At 39.4% G+C, this 21,296-nt stretch overlaps 1 protein-coding gene across 3 annotated transcripts; it reads left to right on the plus strand.

Moving 5' to 3' along the window:
* The first annotated feature begins 7,124 nt into the window (after positions 1 to 7,124).
* On the plus strand, positions 7,125 to 20,801 carry Alg12 (Alg12 alpha-1,6-mannosyltransferase). Of its 3 annotated transcripts, XM_067763108.1 has the most exons (9): positions 7,125 to 7,742; positions 7,807 to 7,939; positions 9,791 to 9,964; positions 10,043 to 10,196; positions 10,282 to 10,426; positions 14,889 to 15,115; positions 15,193 to 15,438; positions 19,789 to 20,564; positions 20,627 to 20,801. In XM_067763108.1, the coding sequence occupies exons 1-9, from the start codon at positions 7,605 to 7,607 to the stop codon at positions 20,656 to 20,658; spliced, it is 2,025 nt and encodes a 674-aa protein (XP_067619209.1). In that variant the 5' UTR covers positions 7,125 to 7,604; the 3' UTR covers positions 20,659 to 20,801. The 3 variants fall into 3 exon arrangements, with proteins under 3 accessions (XP_067619209.1, XP_067619208.1, XP_067619210.1); XM_067763107.1 differs by having other exon boundaries at positions 7,129 to 7,742; positions 19,789 to 20,801; XM_067763109.1 differs by lacking the exon at positions 7,807 to 7,939 and having other exon boundaries at positions 7,132 to 7,742; positions 19,789 to 20,801.
* The last annotated feature ends 495 nt before the right edge of the window (positions 20,802 to 21,296 follow it).

Below are 21,296 nucleotides of genomic sequence, written 5' to 3' on the forward strand. Positions count from 1 at the left end.
ATACCTCTACGGCCAGCGATTCCATGTCAGGACAGATCACGCAGCATTGAAATGGCTTCTGCAGTTCCGTAATCCGGAAGGACAATTGGCACGGTGGATCGAGCGACTTCAAAGCTATGACTTTTCCATTGAGCATTGAAAAGGTAGTACCCATGGAAATGCCGATGCAATGTCACGAAGGCCATGTAGTTTGGAATGCAAGCACTGTTCAAAGGCCGAGGCTAAAGAAGACATTATAGATGTCCGGCTAATGACTATAACGTGTACGGATGAATGGGACAAGGAACAACTAAGAAAGTGTCAGCTAGAAGATACGGATCTGTCACATGTTATGCAAGGGCTCGAACGAAACGAAAGACCAAGCAGAGAGGATATGTCAGCAGAGAGTCCCATTGCGAAGTCATATTGGGCACAGTGGAACAGTTTGGAATTGATATCCGGTTGCTTGCATCGAGTATGGGAGAGTGAGGATGGTCAGTGCAAGAAGAAACTTATAGTTGTTCCCAGAAAGAGGATTCCTGACGTGCTCAGCGAGTTGCACAATGGTCCAAGTGGAGGCCATCTTGGAATCACGAAGACACTCGAGAAAATTAAGCAGAGATTCTATTGGGTTGGTTGCCGTCAGTCGGTCACCGAGTGGATTGCCAATTGCGAGGTATGCAACAGAGCGAAAGGGCCCAAAACCCGAAGTCGTGGCCAGATGAAGCAGTATATTTCAGGTGCACCATTTGAAAGGATCGCCATGGATGTCGCAGGTCCATTTCCTACTAGCAACCGCGGAAACAAATACGTACTGGTGGTTTTGGATTATTTCAGTAAATGGCCAGAGGTATACCCAATCCCAAACCAAGAAGCAGAAACAGTAGCAGAAGTGGTTAAAAACGAATGGGTTGCCAGGTATGGTGTACCAATGGAGTTACATTCTGACCAAGGCAGGAATTTTGAATCAGCTGTGTTCCAAGAACTGTGCAAGAAGTTGGGCATTCGAAAAACACGGACAACTGCATTGCATCCTCAGTCCGATGGTATGGTGGAACGTTTCAATAGAACATTGGAGGAGCATTTAAGGAAAGTAGTCGACAAGTACCATAAGGACTGGGATACACACATATCATTATTCTTGATGGCCTACCGATCGGCAGTATATGACACAACGGGCCAAACTCCCGCAAAGGTAATTTTTGGCAATGACCTTCGACTGCCAGCTGATTTGAAGTATGGGATAGATGCCGATGCGGAGAGGAATGTCAAGAAATCCACTGATGTCTTAGAAGAAGAGCTGAGAGAGATACACGATCTGGTAAGGCAACGAGCAAAGATTATGAGTGACAAGATGAAAGCGAGGTACGATAAAGCAATTAATTCGGAAGGGTTTCAGGAAGGAGATTTGGTGCTGCTATACAACCCACAACGAAAAAAAGGTTTGTCCCCGAAATTGCAGTGTAACTGGGAAGGCCCATACAAAGTTGTAAAACGGAGCAACGATGTAGTGTACCGCATACAAACCACTACCAAACCACGAACCAAAATGAAAGTGGTTCATTTGGAGAGATTAGCAGCGTTTAGATCGAGAGATTTGTCTGATCGGGACGATCAGACTTAGGTGGAGGGCAGTGTTACGAATATTAGCAAAACTAAGGAGTGCTGCCAGCTCTAAGCCGATCTAAGCAGTGACGTGAATGCACATCAATAATTCAATCATTATGTATCTACATAAACGAATAAATAATTGCGTCTACACATATGTACACATTCCGACGAGCAACATTTACATACAAGGCAGCAAGAGATGAGATGTCACACACCGATGAATTTACTTATACGCTTATGTGTGTGCGGGAGACTGTAAACTACAAACACATGCATATACCTTATCTGAGTTGTCACAAGAGAGAGCAATAATTTGTGCACGTAGTTGTGGCTGGCGATTTTGTAGCCGAAACAACTAGTAACTTCTGGAAATCGAAGAGCCTAGAAGTATGCAGCGTAAACTATAAAAGCGGCGCCAGCGAGTAAGAAGTAATTCAGTTTGATTTGAATTGTCAAGCAGTTACGAGTAAGACGATATCTAGCGAGCAATAGCACTATTATTTTGAAAGTCAGTTTCCTTTAAGATATCAGTTTGGTTATTAAGCTATTCGTTGCACAGTTTGAGTGTTATTGTGAAGTACTTAATAAAGGCCATTTTTCCATCATTCAATATTGGAGTTATTTATTCAACAGTTTAGTGATTCGAACTTAGCAGAGGATTGCAAATAAGAGGATTTGCAAATAAAAATTCGTTACAATATGTATATTTGTAGTTTACGCGTTTCTCATAGTCATATGCGTGTGTATGTGTGAGTAACTACTTCGGCTGATTACTACATATTTGTGTGTGTGAGATATGTATCTCTTCGTCGCCTTCTACATATTCTTGTTGTGCATTTATTTAGTAGCAACTTAGTGATGCTAACATTCGTCACGATATTCGTGTTCCCGCTGTTCGAAATCATGTTTTTTCTTCTAATTAAGCGTATCGCTTACCTCTTCGCGTCACAATATTGCTCCCAACCTCCCACATTGCTGCGCCTCTTCGCTGCGTGACCTTATAGGCAACTTCCATTTTAACCAGCCTTGTATCCATTGCCCGATTGGGGTAACGCTTCCCGCGGTTATCATCACAAGTAGCAGATCTCGTACGAGGCTTGTTAAATATATACATTGGTAGGCGTTTCCAAACACCGCGCAAGGTTATACAATGGTTATCTTTGTTGTAACCGCAAGAAAACTAGACGCTTAACCCGCTGAGGTATGACCACGTTGAACCTTCAAGGTCATCCTGTCACCATCTAGGTCTCCATCGCTTCACATATGTAAGTAAGGTTGACAATTGGGTTGATAAAACTATCTAGCCATCAATCTGCATTATGAACGACAGCTCAGAGTTTTCAATGGTCGTTTAGAGGTTTCTTCTAGCAAAGGTTAACTTTATTATATCCAACTGCACGTTTTCAACTTTTTGTCACAGAGGAAGGTGAAATCAACTAAGGAGCTGCGTGCAAAAAGGGAACTTCTTTGAAAATCACGTTTTTGCGATTTTCTAGTGGTCGTCAATTAAATTTTGAAGTGAACCACTTCTCAACCGTTTAACACAAAACGGAGACATCGACCCTTGACACCTTTTTGCACATAATACCTCATTTATGAAATGATATATTTCCATGTTGTTGTAACAGTGCTTCACACCATCCGAAGGAGTCCAAGGAAACTTGAAAATTCAACATTGTTGGACGAGAGACATGGGTATTAGAGGCGTTGGTTGATGTCATGTGGGTAAACATTACATGCGGAAACTGCACCAGAGTGACGTGTGTCTCCCTGGGGAGATTGCTTTCCCCAACTCGTCTTCGCGCATTTATTGCCATGAACTTTTTTGACTTTTTGTGGCGGTCTGTCAGAGCCATTCCATGCTTTTTTCGTTCAAATGGCTGAAATCTTTTGAGCCGGATTTCTTCGTATTGCCTGCGGAGGTGATTCTTTATGTTCCTGGAAAGCCGGGCGCCTTCAATCAAAATGGGAGTATTTGCGCATCGCTGACATGAGAAGACATTCCAGGACAGTTCTAAGGACGGTGTTTGAACAGGCCTGCAGTTTCATCCAATGTGCTTTTCTTAGGCTCAGCTACTATGATTGATTGGTAGCCCGGATACCAAATACTCGAGCCCAAGTAGCGCACAATCTGTCCCAAGATTGTGGCAGTGATCCTGAAAATTTTTTTTCTTTGAACTATTTAGTAGGTCCGCTGTTGGCCTACTATCATAACTCGGTCAGGTTTATTTTGTTATCTTTCAGGTGTCCGAGGAGTACCAGTTGGATACCGCTGACTCCTTGAATCTGCCATGTATATTCCTTTAGTTTATGTCATTGGTTGATGCATCTCTACCGACGCAAAGTATGCAAGCTTTATAGATTCAAAGCTTCCGCAACCCAATTGTCCACCTCTCCTATGCGAGGGGAATCCTGTTACAAATATGAATGTATCATACACATATTTAGCAGGCGAGGCTCTGGCGACCATAACTCATCATAATATTTATCGTTCCCGACATGGTCGGGCTAGTACCTTAATGGTGCTTTATTACCGGAACGTACCGAAACTATATCAGGCGAAGGACCCACATCGATAACACTCCCCAAAACCTTCGGGGAGTGTCTTTATCGTTAATACAACAACCCTTCCAAGTCTTGCTGCTGTGTCGTGCTTTGATTGTTGTTGTTGTAGCAGTGCTTGTTGTTGTTGTTGTTGTAGCGATAAGGTTGCTCCCCGAAGGCTTTGGGGAGTGTTATCGATGTGATGGTCATTTGCCGGATACAGAACCGGTACGCGCCGGTACCACAGCACCATTAAGGTGCTAGCCCGACCATCTCGGGAACGATGTATGTGGCCACATTAAACCTTCGGGCCATTCCCTCCCAGTGTAGCAGTGCTTCGCCCCATCCAATATGTACGACCGATCGCAAATTGTCATCAATATCCTCTAACGGGGGTCCAACGAAACTTGCTGTTTCGACAGGGGTGGACTATAATGAGAGGGGTGATAGAGGCGTTGGTTCCACATTACGATTAAAGAGATGGTTGGTGTCATGCGGGGACACATTGTAAGCAGGGCATACATTTTGTATTTGGAGGTTGATTCTGGATAGGTAAGAGTTTAACCTGTTACAGTATCCAGATCGAAGTTGAGCTAGAGTGACTCGCGTTTCCCTGGAGAGTGTGCGTTCCTCTTCCGCAAGTTTTGAGTACTGTTCTTTGAGTACTGGATTCGCCGGGCAATTTCTGGCATAAAGGACCGACGCCTGTTTGTGGAGTTCACTGAGGACCTGCTTGTGTTTTTTTGCTTCATACGGCTGAGTTCTCAGGTGCCGTATTTCCTCATAATGCTTACGGAGATGATTCCTCAAGCTCCTGGGCGGTGTTGGCTCATCAATCAGGTGTCTGTTGGGATGCCCAGGTTTCTGGGTATTCAACAGCAACTGTTTTGTTAGCATCTAATTTCTCTCCCTGATGGGGAGTATTCTCGCCTCATTATGTAGATGGTGTTCTGGGGACATAAGAAGACAACCCGTAGCGGTTCTGAGAGCAGTATTTTGGCAGGCCTGTAGCTTCTTCCAGTGAGTAGTTTTTAGGCTTGGTGACCATATAGGAGACGCGTAGCATGCAATCGGTTGGCCAATTGCTTTGTAAGTGGTAATGAGCGTTTCTTTGTCTTTTCCTCAAGTACTGCCAGCAAGAGATTTGAGGATTTTATTTCGGCTCTGGACTTTCGGTACAATTGCGGCTGTATGCTCACCAAAATATAGATCCTGATCAAACGTCACACCCAAGATTTTTGGGTGTAGGACAGTCGGTAGCGTAGCGCCATCGACGTGGATGATTGTCTGTGTCAAAAGCTTTTGACAAGTCTAAAAATAAGAGTACCTTGTTGTAATGGGGTAGTTGTTCGTTTTTATTTCCGAAATTCTTCAAAACCGTTCTTCAAAAATCCATTTACTACGCCTCAATTAATCCCATGATGAAATGAATATTCAGGTGTTTTCCCTTATTCTGACCAGTTCGGCATGGATAATTTAGAGGGTTGTCTATCATACATAACTGCCTTTGAATTCTACTACGATCGGAGTACATTTGACTATACGTTTAAGCTGCAGACATTGGTGCTTTATCGGTAACCTTATAACAGCTGATTCGACCAACCTTATGGGAATCAGTGCAATCGATTATTGGTGCCGCTAAGGTCGTAACCGTATCGTAGTCAACCAATTGGATTTTGGTTACCGTCGTAACGATAAACGGCTGATTACGTTAGGGATACGACTACAGCGATACGACATACGGCACCAATGACTTCAGCTTTAGAAATATAATAACTATGTAAGCCGCTACCAGAATTGTTTAGGCATAAATATAAATGGAATTTTGTATTCCCCAAAAGATTATAGACAACATTTTGCAGAAAACTGTTTTTTGAGGATATTTGTACGAAAAATGTTGCAATAAAAATTTAGTACTTTTGTAGTACAAGTAAATACTGGCAAATAGAGCTGCCGAAAAAGTGAGGTTATTTTATTGACATTACCTTTATTACCCTACAAGAATACTGACTATCATATGACTATCATCTGATTGTCAGCAATGTCAACCTAACGATCAGCGCCTCATACAAACTTTCTATCACAAACTTAAGGGGACTTGCGCAAATGTGATGTAAACAACTGTGTACGTGTGAGTTTTTGTCTCCTTCTTATACACCACCATCGCCTACTGATTAAGTATATAGCCGTACTGCTCACTCTCAATCCTTTTCCTGGATCATTGCTGACACTCTAACTATCAAAAAATGTCATAAATGATAGTTTACTGTAGATATCAGGTTTGACTGTTATACTATCATAAATGACAATTGTTATATTCCGCCAAAAATGAAACAATGCTTTTTGCTTTTTATTTACTTTATTTCATTACGTTTTTAATTTTGTACGCGATAAAAGCATACGCGTTTCTTATTTGTTTAAAATAAATAGTTTTATAAAAATTCGACTTCAGAATTTATTATTTTCGATTTTTTTTCTTTTAGCATGGAGCTTTGAAATGCTCTCTTTTTCACTTTTTAAACTTATTTTTTATATGGTTTTCGTCGGTTGAAAATGGCGGAATTTAAAAAATAATAAAACAACCGTGATAATCATTTGATTGTCATATGACAGTCAGTAGTGACAACATGATTAAATCGGATAAACTGTTCTCGCATACATAAAATTCCGTTGAGAATTATGTATCTGTCTCACATGCATAATGGTATCTGCTGTATGTTCTTTTGTTCTGTACCAGGTGTCCGAAGCTTTCCCAGTTTGAGTCCTTTTTCATGATTATAGGCTGTCGTTGGGAACATGCGGACATGCGTGAGCGATCAAAGGAACATACATAAATTTGAGTATCAATGTTTACGTCATCGCAGGATCAGCATTGTCAATTACAATTGTGAGTGTATTAGTAAAACTATCAGCGTTTCTTGTAGGGTATTTCATCAAGAATTAATCCGATTTGAGCTCACGAAAGCCGGCAACTCTTTTACTAGCCGGCGAACAGCTGTTTCGGCAACAACAATGCGAATGACAACAAACAAATTCGGAGACGACGCCGTCAGCGACGTGAAATTGACAAAAACTAAAATTAGAATAATAAAGTGCCATATATTGGAAAAATAGCTTTAATTAATGTCAATATAAAGCCGATAAAAAATATCAAAGCGTTGTAGATAACAGCTAGATAAATAGAATAAGAAATATCAAAAACCAAAAAAAAAAGTCTCACAAAGTTTACTAAAGTTAAGGGCTGTTCTGGTGAAGGCGCTCAGTAACGTGGAGTGCTTCCATCAACTTAATTAAATGATAAATAGCCATATATTGCGAGTACATTGTGAAATTCCGGAGAATATATTTGGCTATTAATGGGCATTACGTAATCCTTTTACTGTGTTCGACGCATTTATAGCGAAATATACTTTTTGTGGACTTCAAATTTAACTCCGATCTTCGACTAATGCAATTAATTAGATATATGCATGTTTGATGAAATGGATACGCTACTATTCTTGACTGCTGCGGCGCATCTATTTTACACTCCATTCACCAAAGTGGAAGAAAGCTTCAATTTGCAAGCAATGCATGATATTCTTTATTTGCGACAAAATTTCACTCAGGTTTGTTTTAACTAGTTAAGTTCATGATTTATAAATATTTATGTATATACATTTTTTTTTTTAGTACGATCATCATGACTTTCCCGGCGTCGTGCCGCGCACTTTTCTTGGTCCGCTTGTAATATCAATCTTATCTACACCGTTTGTCATGCTCTTCGAAGCACTGCATATGAATAAATTTTGGGCCCAATATGTAGGTAATATTGATAGACAACATACATAGAAAAAGGATAATACTTCAAGACGAGGGCTACTATGTATCATTTTAGATACTCCTGTACTAACTCACATTGGCTCTAAGTAGCGGTATGACTGTGATTTTATCCAACTGTTGTTGATGGCGCTACCAATCAAGAATTGTGATCAAAAATCTTTATCTTTCTAAGGAAACCAGTTTCAGCAGTTTGGATGTTAAAGGGTTTTCTTCCCCAAAACATTTACAAAATTTTGCAAATCTTTCTGGACAGGGACTGAAAGGTGAGTGCTCTATGGCTTAGAATACGGTGCCATTGTTTTGATAAGTCAACACCGGCGAGCACTGCTCTGAGGTTTTGTTTTCATTGAGTATCTCGTTGATCCTATGGTATAACGGGCGGAGGTAGCGGTGTGTATTTTGCCAAACCTTGCTGATCATAGCCCAGTGAAGGGTTGCGGTATTTTTTGAGGGCCACCCGTCTCCGCCCTCTCCTTCATCACCAAGCTGTTTTAGCAACGGCGTCACTAAAAAGGATAGATTAAAAAGAGACATCAGCTCGTTACATTGACCGATTGCTCAATGTTTTCTATGAGGTATGGTGTCTTATTTAAATCTTTGCTATTTGGCGTCACTATGTCGTCTCATCCTACTGTTCTCGAATAGCTTCGCTGGCAGTGGTTTAGCATTTTGAAGTCTTCAGAAGCATTGCCTAACTGAAAATTTCTTCGATAGCCAATTGCCCCCACCCACACTTAAGCGGTGTGTATTTCGCAAACCCTTGCTGACGATAGCCCAGTGAAGGTTTGCGGTATTTTTTGAGGGCCGTCCTTCTCCGCCCTCTCCCTCATCACCAAGGTGTTTTAAAAACGGTGTCACAAAAGAGGATAGATTAAAAAGAGACGTCAGCTCGTTACTTTGACCGATTGCTCAATGTTTTCTGTGAGGTATGGTGTTTTTTTTTAAATCTATCCTATTTGGCGTCACTATGTCGCGTTGTTGTTGTTGTTGTAGCGATAAGGATACTCCCCGAAGGCCTTGGGAGGTGTTATCGATGTTGATAGTCCTTTGCCGAATGCAGATCCGGAACGTTCCGGGAATGTTTTGGTATTACCACATGAAGCCTTCTAGGCTAATAACGTCACCCCAACCCCTAGATCGATCAGGAGTTCGGGGTCGCCAGAGCCTCGGCTGTTAATGAAACAGGACTTGCCACGGGTAGGTGAGGATGACAGTGTGGTTGGATAAGCTATATATTGTGCTGCCAACCCCTTTAGAAGGTGTCGCTACACAACCCCTTGAATCAATTTGAGCCTACTGTTCTCAAATAGCTTCGCTGGAAGTGGTTTTCCTTTTTGAAGTTTTAGAAACAGTGCCTAACTGAACATTTCTTCGATAGCCAATTGCCCCTATCTACACTTAAGTGTACTAGACCTCGTGTTATTATCTTTTAGTATAGATCCTCCTGAATTAGGTCTAACATATTATGTAGTAGCAGCTGCGTTTCAATTCGCTGGACCATGTTGATGTCTGCGTAAGGCTCGTACAATTCATCAATAACTCGACTTGGTACTCGCCTTCTCAAAAGCTTAGAGATTCGTAAATGCTTCGAGTTCTCTCGAACACTAACAGAGCCGCTTCATATGATATGTATAGCATGATGGGTACTATAAGTGACTTTTATTGCATGATTTTCGTTTGCTGAAAGAGGTCTATACTTTTCGATTGCCTACCTAGTCCAATGTAGCATGGCAAGAGTATTTGAATATCTGAAGTTATGTAACTCAACCCTCTCAAAACGTATACTTATATTTATGATTTTTGCGTAACTACATATTTCTCTTTCCAATTTTAGTGCGCTTAGTGTTAGCAGCTGTGGTAACTATATCATGGCATAATTTCCGGCGTGTAATAACCAAACAGCTAGGCACTGAAGTACGGTTCTGGTTTACTATAATAACGTTGACACAGTTCCATTTCATATTTTATATGAGTCGTCCATTGCCGAATATAATGGCTTTACCTATAGGTAATATGACTTACGATTACACTATGATTATTACATTAAAACTAACTTCATTTATTTCTCGTCTGCTTTACATTGTAGTGCTATATGCTTTAGCCTTCTGGTTACAAAATAAAACGAACCATTTTATATTTAGTTCGGGTATCGTCATATTAGTTTTCCGTTCAGAACTTTTAATATTCTTGGGGTTGTTGTTACTTTACGATATACTATTTCGAAAAGTTAGTATATCAAGGTAAGTCAGTTAACTTAACAAGCACACACTGTACAATTTACAAATTAATTGGTATACAAAATACACTAATTAATACATTTTACAGCGTATTAAAAATGGCATTACCCGCAGGTTTGGCTATTTTAATATTTACAATCATTTTGGATTCATTTTTCTGGCGGCGTTTATTATGGCCCGAAGGCGAAGTACTCTGGTACAATACAATACTTAATAAAAGCTCAAATTGGGGTGTATCCTTTGCAAATCGTTTTAAAGCACATTGATGATAATCCGATACTACTAACTTTGAAATAACACATCGACTACTGGGTGTAATTTTACGCTATTACGGCTGCCGCTTCGAAAAACCGTTTTTGATAAAACCTATGAAAAACGTCCTATTTCGGAATATGTTTTAAAAACGCCCAATCTTTAATACGTTTTAACGTTGGAAAGGGCGTTTATGAAGGAAACATTGAAACAAATCCTGAGATAGAGAGTTTTTGGAAAATATTCTGAGACAGGGTGTTTTTGAACCGGCAGCTGAGGTAAGGTGATATAATACTCAGTTGTCGATATTTCGGGGATACATTTCGCTATAACATTACCTGCTACAAACAAAAAATTACGCATTTCCTTAGGGACCGGCATTTTCTGCCAATCTGATAGTTGAAGTATTAAACAGTGAAACTTTACACGGTTATCTGGAAATCCTGCATCCTTTATTCCGAAATCTTTCTTTCACTTTCTAGAAAAGAAATATTGCTTAATGTATCTCGCTCTCAATTTCTCTTCCTTTATATATATTTCTTATCACACTCTCTCGCACTGTCACTCATTCATTTATTTTCACTAGCTTACTCTCTCTTCAATTGAGTCTCTCTGGCTCTAGTTCTCTCACTCACCTTTTTCTCTTATATCTATATTTCACACAATTTTTATACTCAGCGTGCTTTGCACACAGAGTATATTAACATTGATTGGAAAACGCTTGGTTGTACAGGTATAAAGGAATCGAGATAGATATAGACTTCCATATATCAAAATAATCAGTATCGAAAAAAAATTTGATTGGGCTATGTCCGTCCGTCAGGTAACACAATAACTTGAGTAAATATTGAGAAATCTTCACCAAATTTGGTACACGAGCTTTTCTGGACCCAGAATAGATTGGTATTGAAAATGAGCGAAATCGAATGATAACCACGCCCACTTTTTATATACATATAACAGTTTGGAAAACACAAAAAACCTGATTATTTAGTAAATAATACACCTAGAATGTTGGAATTTGACACGTGGACTGATATTAAGACTCTTGAGAAAATTTGAAAAATTTTTTTAAATGGGCGAGGCCCACTTGTGATAAAATCAATTTTACAAATATTATTAATCATAAATCAAAAATCGTTAAACTTATCGTAAAAAATTCGGCAGAGAGGTTGCCTTTACTATATTACTATGCTTTTAAGAAAAATTTACGAATTCGGTTGGGGACCACGCCCACTTTTATATAAAAGATTTTTAAAAGGGTCGTGGACGAATAAAATAAGCCATATCTTTGCTAAAAAGAGCTTAATATCAGTGGTATTTCATTTCCCAATCGGACTTATAACAATAAATAGGAAAAACTTCAAATTTAAAAAAATGGGCGTGTCACCGCACCTTTTATGACTAAGCAATTTTCTATGTTTCGGGAGCCATAACTCGAAGAAAAATACGGATCGTAATAAAATTGGGTACACAAATTTTTCCTATAGCAGGAAATATTTCTAGGAAAAATGGACGAGATCGGTTAAAGAGCACGCCCACTGTTATATAAAAGATTTTTAAAAGGGTCGTAGAAGAAAATAATAAGCTATATCTTAGGGGAAAAGAGCTTTGTATCAATAGAATTTTACTTTTTAAATTGAATTATAACATTAAATTTGAAAACACTAAAATTTTTGAAAATGGGTGTGCACCGCCCCTTTTATGACTAAGCAATTTTCTCGAAGAAAACTTAATATATCGTAATGAAATTGTGTACACATTCATATTTTCCTTATAGCAGAAAATATTTCTAGTAAAAATGAACGGGATCGGTTAAAGACCACGGCAACTTAGATATAAAACAAGTTTAAAAGGGTCGTAGACTAGAATAATAAGCTATAACTTAGCAAAAAATAGTTTTGAATCAATCATATTTCACTTATAAAGTTTTATTGAAAGTGGAACTGGGGAGACATTTTTTTAACCATGTTATGTGGAAAAGTAATTTATCTGAAATTAAAGGTACAATTGAAGCTCACGCTGAATATATAATGTTCGGTTACACCCGAACTTAGACACCTTTACTTGTTTTCCCTAATTTGGCCGTCCCTCGCTCTGTCAACTCTCTCTCTACAAAATTTCACTCTTACATGTATACCCAGCGGCGAAAGTATGCATTACGTAATCCAATACTTCTCCAACACTTCGAATTCAGTATGCAATACAGAATCAATTACAATCAATATTACTTTTCCATAAGCATGGCCGCTTTGTGGACAGAACTGATTACTTGCATCATTACTGGTAATGGAGTAAGTAAACGATATCCGAACAATCTTCGGATGTTTATTACTCTAAGGCATACTTTTCTGAAATTGTAATCTGCATTGTAGAGAGGTCACCCACATAACGATACACGATTTCTAAAGGGTAAAGAACCTTGTAATACAGCCACTGTACCAATTCGTGTACTTGTAATCGAAGTGGTAAAGTATAGTGAACATATTACACATTACACTTATGCAATTGTAATCGGCATTGTAGAGAGGTCACCCACATAACGATACACATATCTGAAGTGGTAAGTGCTCTTGGAACAGAATCACTGTACAACTTAATGTACAATTCAAAGGCAGTATAACAGCAAAGTAAATTATGTATTTTCATTTATAGCATTTGTAAAATATTAATTTTTATTTCATTTAATTTATTAATAAATGCATTAGTACAATAAGAAAAGTAATTATTTTTTAGTACAACAATAGTAATTTAACACATATCAAGGAACATTATTATTATTTATTAAATTATTATTTTAGATATTATTAAATTTATATGAATTAGTTCAACAAAAAAGCTTCAAAAAACTTAAGTGGCATCCACAAACCTAACCTATATATATATACTTATAATTAATAAAAAACTGAAATATTATTTGAGAAAAAAATGTCAAAAGGAAAAAAACAAACTATAATACGAAGTCCATATTTTTCTTATAAGTATATTTTTGGTGACTTCTTATGTACTACCAGCACTTTCAATATTTTCCTTGTTTTTAATTTGTTTAATTTTATTGTCATATTTTCGTTTCACTAAGTGACCCTTCTGCGTTTTGAACGCTTGTCGAATAAATTGTTTATATAGGCGCTCATTGGTGCCATCAATTTTTAAAGCATCTGTAAATAAAAAAAAATTAGGACTTGATTTGCATATATGTATATATAATATAATAAATAACACAGTTCTACACAAAACACAAAAGTGTATTGGGATATTCACGCCAGCAGCTTATCAACTTATCTTAATAAAAATTATTTGCCTCTAGTATATTATGTTTTTGGAAGTAATGTAAAAAATATACCACATAAGCATATAAGCTGATAACTAGGCTCACGTGATGTATATGTCTGGGAAATGCTACTCATATTAATTTTCCTTTTTGTATTGGAATAGTAGTAATATTACTAAGTAAACAAATTACGAATATGTTTTTAACTATAAGCTGACTCTGCACTTTTATATGAAACAATTAACGCACAAGTTTTACACGCAAATACATTTTACGAATATAGGTATATTTGTATTTATTTGTTTATTTGTATTTATAATAACATGTAAATCTAAGTTTTTTAACAGAAAAACTCACTTAAATAGTTTAAATTTGTTTTTATTTATTGCCTGAGGTTTTTGCTTTTCAATTTTTTCACTACTATTTACAGCGCACAACATTGTAAATTTTACCAAGTAGCGCAACTAACAGCTGATCGGTGAAAATTCGCACATTCACACGAACAGTTCTCGACTCAGTTTCAAAACAAAACTTTAGATTATTTAACTCAAATTTTAAAGTGAGAGATAATCTTTGCGAATGTATGTACATAGAATATATAAGGCATTTTCGTTGTTATTAAAATAGTAGTTTTATTTTTATCAAAGCTTTTATCAATTTTTTTTTTAATTTTCAAAAAAACTCCGAACACCATTCCTTCATTTTATGACATTCGACTGCCTAGTCCACTGCCTTCCACTCTATTCGCAACATAACCTCTGTTTAAGTTGCCAAACTATATAGTAAACAATGGCGCACAATCTTCACACGAATTATCGACTGACGCGTGCACAAAACGATCTACATAAATGTACATATATATGCAAAAGTATGAACATACATATATATGTATATATGTATGTATTTTACACGAACCTTCACGAAGTTTTAAAATCTCTATTACGAAGAATGCATAGAAATTTCTTCATTACAATTCAGCATACAATCTAAATGAATGTAATACATTACTTGTAAGGGGTTCGTAATGCATAACGTGGAAGGATCGCAGACTCACTTCGCCGCTGGGTAATGGCCGTTTCAACCGAGCTACAATTTTAATCTTAATTTTTGTAATTTGCCTTATTTTCACAACATCTGTACATATTACGGTTACCTTAACTGTTATTTTGTAGACCTCTCCATTTTTATGGTATTTTTATTCAGCATTACCAAGAGCTCTAGGCGCATCGATTTTTCTAGTACCAATTGGCATTTATCTGGAGCCACGCATACGTCCATTAGTGCTTGCTGCATTGGCATTTGTATTTATCTATTCAGTTTTGCCGCATAAGGAGCTACGATTCATTGTCTACGTATTCCCAGTACTCAATTTGGCAGCTGCATGTGCGTGTAGTCGATTGTAAGTATATTTATTAACGAATTAATGTTAATTATTATATTATTTATGTGGAATGTTTTTGCAAATTTTATTTTTAGGTGGTTGAATAGCGCGAAATCGTTTTGGCATCAAATTATTGCATTTGCTATTGGTGCGCATTTATTTATTAATATTTTAATTACAATTTTCCTTTTGGTTGTATCAAGTACAAATTATCCAGGTGGTGTGGCATTAACTCGTCTGCATCGGTTAGAAACTCCGGCAACGAACGCTTCTGTGCATATAGCGAATTTAGCAGCTCAAAGTGGAGTTTCACGTTTTTTACAAATTTACGATGGTTGGCAGTAAGTAATTGCAAATATATATCTATATATATAAAAAGAAGTGTACATTTTGATTGTCACTCCATAACTCGAGAACGGCTCGACAGATTGCCATGAAATTTTTAGGAAAGGAGTGATGATGGTTAGTTGATTTTGAAATCCCAAATCGGTTTAGCCATTCTTTAGTTATGATTTTTTTTAGAAAAAATTCAAATATGTATATAAAAGAAAGTGGTCTTAGTTACACTACGCATAACTCAAGAACGGATGAAACGATTTGGCTGAAAATTGGTGGAGAGGTAGCTCAGAATCACGGAATGGACATGGGATACTTTTTATCCCGTTCTGGCTAGGGTCTTGAGATCAAAACGTGGACCTGGGTATTCCTGGGATATGTTTGTAGAGTATGGGTGTCAAATGGAAGCTGTTTATGAGTACTTTGATACTGGGTATTTTTCGTACCCCTGGGTGACTAGGGTCTCGAGATATAGGCCAAAACGTGGACCGGATACACATAGAATGTGTTTTTAAATTATGGGTATCAAATTGAAGCTGTTGATGTGTGCTTTAGTACAGAGTAATTTTTACACCGCTGGGTGACTAGGGTCTCGAGATATAGTCCAAAACATGGACCCGGATACCCCTAGAATGTGTGTGTATTATGGATATCAAATGAAAGCTGTTGATGAGAGCTCTAAACTAATTTTCATTGTGATATTCGATTTAGTCGCATCAACGTGGCAAAACTGATAAAAATGCATGCGAAGCCGAAATAAAGACATAAATTAATAATACCCACATACCTATTTACAAACGTCCTATTCGATTTGCCTGAAATTTGGTATATAAATTTGCCTATATTAGTATTTACGATGCTTTTTTCCGGGAAGTAGACCAGAGACGGACTGGGACTGTGATTAGAACTAGGACTGGGACTGAGGCTGAGACTGAGACTAGGAGTGGGACTGGGACTGAGACTCGGAATGGGACTGGAACAAAATACATACCACCAAGAATGAGAAAAAGTGGGGAAAGCTTCTGACCACCATTCACCTGGGAATGGCCAGAGCGATTCTTTTGCATGCGGTTCAAGCAGCTCACTACTGCCGGTCGCTTGCGGCCAAGTATCCTGTGGGTAGCCGCTAAACACCCGTTTAGCGGTGAGCTAATGTGAGAAGGCGACAACCTGGCTAGGCCACTCTGACATAATCGGTTTAAGGGCTAGCCGCGGGAGATTTCGTCGGCAGAGTCTGTACACCTCTAGGTGCGGCTGCAAGCGGGCGTCTGTCTTGGAGCAAGCGGCTCGCTATATAAACGTGCCAAGTAATATTTTCACCCCCGCTGAGCGGGTTGTGCGCTGGGCTTGGGACCCGCCACGTAAAACCATACTCCAATGAAATATAACAACAAGCCTCGGATAAATACACTCTCTATTGATGACGACCATGGCAAACGTTTGAAGGACAATGAATTGAGGGCATGCACCTAGAACGTCCACTCCCTGAATGGGATTGGTGCAGATGCCCGGCTGGTTGATGTCCTCGTCAAAGCAAAATCTGACATCACCGCCATCCAAGAAATGCGTTGGACGAAGCAAGGAAGAAAGAAGATCAAAAATTGTGACATATATTGGAGTGGCCATGCGAATAAGCGCAGTTTCGGCGTCGGATTCGTGGTGGGAGAGAGACTTTGTCACCAAGTGCTGGCGTTCACGCCTGTGGACGAGCGTCTCGCCGCTATCCGAATAAAAGCAAAATTTTTTAATATATCATTCATCTGCGCCCATGCGCCGACAGAGGAGAAAGACGATGAGGTGAAAGACACTTTTTATGAACAATTAGAACGCACATACGAGCGCTGCCCCCGTCATGATATAAAAGTCGTGCTTGGCGAGTTTAACGCCAGGGTGGGCAAAGGAGGTGTTTTTGGCCCTTCAGTCGGAAAGTTCAGCCTACACAATGAAACTTCTCCTAACGGACTGAGGCTGATTGACTTTGCCGGTGCTCGAAACATGGTCATATCAAGCACGAGGTTCATGCATAAAAAGATACATCAAGCTACATGGCTGTCTCCTGATCGAAATACTCGCAATCAGATCTATCACGTTGTGATAGACGGACGGCATGCCTCCAGTGTTTTAGATGTGCGCATGATCCGAGGACCTAACATCGATTCGGACCATTATCTCGTTGCAGCCAAAATACGCACCCGCCTCAACGCGGCTAAAAACAAGGAACAAAAAACACAAGGAAAGCAGAAGCAGAAAGGCGTGAGTGCGAGGAGCTTGAGCTGCTAGCCACCAGGAATAACGCCCGAAAATTCTACCAAAAAATACGGCGACAGACGGAAGGTTTTAAGACCGGGGCAAACTCCTGTAGGCATGAAAACGGCGACCTTGTAACTGATGTCCAGAGAGTGCTTAGATTATGGAGGGAACACTTCTCTGCTCTCCTAAATGGAGGCAGCAATTCACCGCGCAGAGATGAAGATCCCGATCCCGCAATCGATGATGATGGAATATATGTCCCCCCGCCCGATTATGACGAAGTTAGAATAGCAATAACCAGATTGAAAAACAACAAGGCCGTGGGCGCTGATGGATTGCCTGCGGAGCTATTCAAGTTCGGCGGCGAGGAGTTGGTAAAGCGCATGCAGCAGCTTCCTAGCAAAATATGGGCGGACGAAAGCATGCCCGACGGTTGGAATCTAAGTGTTCTTTGCCCAGTCCACAAGAAGGGGGATACTGCAAAATGCACCAACTATCGTGGAATCAGCCTTCTTAATATCGCATATAAGGTCATTTCAAGTGTATTGTGCGAAAGATTGAAGCCCACCGTGAACCGGCTGATTGGACCTTATCAGTGCGGCTTCAGACCTGGTAAATCTACCATCGACCAGATTTTCACAATGCGCCAAATCTTGGAAAAAACCCGTGAAAAGAGAATCGACACACATCACCTCTTCGTCGACTTTAAAGCCGCCTTCGACAGCACGAAAAGGAGCTGCCTATATGCCGCTATGTCTGAATTTGGTTTCCCCGCAAAACTTATACGGCTGTTCAAAATGACTTTGAGCAACACCATCAGCTCAGTCAGAATTGGGAAGGACCTCTCCGAGCCGTTCGAAACTAAACGAGGTTTCAGACAGGGTGACCCCCTATCGTGCGATTTCTTTAATTTGATGCTGGAGAAAATTATACTAGCTGCAGAACTTAACCTCACTGCAACAATATACTATAAAAGCGTGCAATTACTGGCATATGCTGATGACATTGATATCATCGGCCTAAACACCCGCGCTGTTAGTTCTGCTTACTCCAAACTGGAAAAAGAAGCGGTAAAGGTGGGTTTGATGGTGAATGAGGGCAAAACGAAGTACCTGCTGTCATCGAGCAAAGAGTCAGCGCATATGCGCCTTGGCAACCACGCTACTGTTGGCAGCCATAATTTCGAAATAGTAAAAGACTTCGTTTATTTGGGAACCAGCATCAGCACTAGCAACAACATCAGCACTGAAATCCAGCGAAGAATCAATCTTGCCAATAAATGCTACTTTGGACTAGGTAGGCAATTGAAAAGTAAAGTCCTCTCTCGGCGAACGAAAATCATACTCTACAAGTCACTTATCGTACCCGTCCTGCTATATGGGGCAGAAGCATGGACCATGACAACAGCAGATGAAGCGCCTTTGGGAGTGTTCGAGAGAAAAGTTCTTCGAAAGATTTATGGACCTCTACGCGTTGGCGATGGCGAGTACCGAAGAAGATTTAATGATGAGCTGTACGAGCTATACGCAGACATCAACATAGTCCAGCGAATTAAAACGCAGCGGCTGCGCTGGCTAGGCCATGTTATGCGAATGAAAGATGATGCCACGGCCAAGAAAGTGTTCCTATCGGAACCCGCCTATGGAAGCAGAGGTAGAGGGCGGCCCCCACTCCGTTGGAAGGACCAGGTGGAAAACGATTTAAACTCCCTTGGTGTGACCAATTGGCGCCGGTTGGCGGAGCGAAGGAGCGACTGGCGCTCCTTGTTGGACGGCCATAACCGTTTAGACGGTTAAGCGCCAATTAAGTAAGTAAGTAGTAAGAATGAGAAAAACTTGAGAGAAGAGAAAAGAGAGAAGGAAAAGACTGAGAAAGAGATAGAATGAGACGAAGATGGTGATAGATGAAGCGAAAAATACGGAGGGAGGAGTGAATACAAAGATTAGGAAAAAGTGTAGAGGGGCGAGGGTAGAGTTAGACGGAAAAAGCTTATTAAAATGTATGCAGATAGACCAAAAATTTAGGGCAGAACAATGTCTGCCGGTTCTGCTAGTATATATATATATATTAACTATTTTATATATATTTTTATTTTTTTGCTTCAGCTATTCAAAAGATGAATTCTTAACTTACAAGCCCGATGAGACGAAGCATTATACACACTTATTGGTCGAAGCAAAAAACAAAAATAATTTGCAATTGTGGTCAACGCTTCAAGAGGACTTTGAAACCATAGAATTTGTAGATTGTTTTAGTAATATTGGTATACAGTATAGCTCATTTTTTCCGATACGCGTTAAAACCAAGCCCTGTATTGGTATTTTAAGAAGGCGAAAACCTCCGTTAGCTGTACCTAGCCAGAAAAAATCGAAGAAAAAGAATAAAAAGTCAGTCGATTTGGATACCCTGCTGGATGAAGCCGCAGCAGAAACTTCAAAAGACATGCATAATACACAACGGCAAAAGACAACTGATAAAACCCTAGAATATACAACAGCATCAATTGAGGATGGCTATGTGGAGGATTGGATACTAGAAATGTCAGATGAGGAAGATGTAGTTAAAATTCCATCAGCCTACGGTAGCCAGCAAACTGAAGCACAAACTTATACTGGCAATGAAAAAACCGCCAATCGCACTACTGAAACAAGAATAGACGACAACAATTTCGTAGAACATTCAGCAGAATACTCCGGCCATCAAGCTAAAGAAATCAATTTTCAAGAGTTACGCAACTTAGCACTAGGCAAAATGAATGCAAAAAAAACATTGGCTACAAAGCGTAAACTACGTGAACTAATAGAACAACATTATCGTGCGAAAGGACGTCACATTGAAAGTTCAGCAGAAAAGTTGGAAAAACGTGACATCATCACTTCAGGTACACGCCAATCGATTAAGGTCATCATCAAACAAGAACTTATTAAAGAAATGATTGAACAGATTGCTACAATGGATTTGACACGCATTTGTGATCTGGAGCATGTGTCCACCAAAGACTGTTTAAAGCAAGTAATCGATAAGTTAGATGCTGGTGACAAAGTGGGGAGTAGTTTTTAATACTAAATCATAAAATTTGTATCATATCATGTTATAGTATATACCATTGCTTCGAAAACGCGCTTTCTCAATCTGGGCTGTAATAGCTATTGTTTTTATGCTTTTTGTCTTAGTCCCGAATTTGGTTTAAATTTTGCCAACTAGACGCCGCGAAGGGAGTGACCCCACATGACACCAACCATCTCTTTAATTATAATGTGGAACCAACGCCTCTAACATCCCTTTCATTATGGTCCACCCCTGTCGAAACAGCAAGTTTCCTTGGACTCCCGTTAGAGGATATTGATGACAATTTGTGATCGGTCGCAGCTGCTAGGTGCAACGAAACATTGCTACAACAACAACAACAAGGGACCGTCCGGGACCTTTTGAATATTTTGCTGACTGAAGATCATTGTGCAACTCTTTTGAAATCACTTCAGAATTGTGCTCGAGGCTATTTCGTGGTGTTTTCGCATTATTTCGTAGTTGTTTTTGAGATCATTTTGTAGTAATTTCGGGACTCATTTAAAAATCATTTTGGGACTATCTTGTGAAAATGTTAGGGTTCAAT

This window comes from Eurosta solidaginis, chromosome 1 (genome assembly GCF_040869045.1).
Source record: "Eurosta solidaginis isolate ZX-2024a chromosome 1, ASM4086904v1, whole genome shotgun sequence".
In the NCBI taxonomy this organism is placed as follows: Eukaryota; Metazoa; Arthropoda; class Insecta; order Diptera; family Tephritidae; genus Eurosta; species Eurosta solidaginis.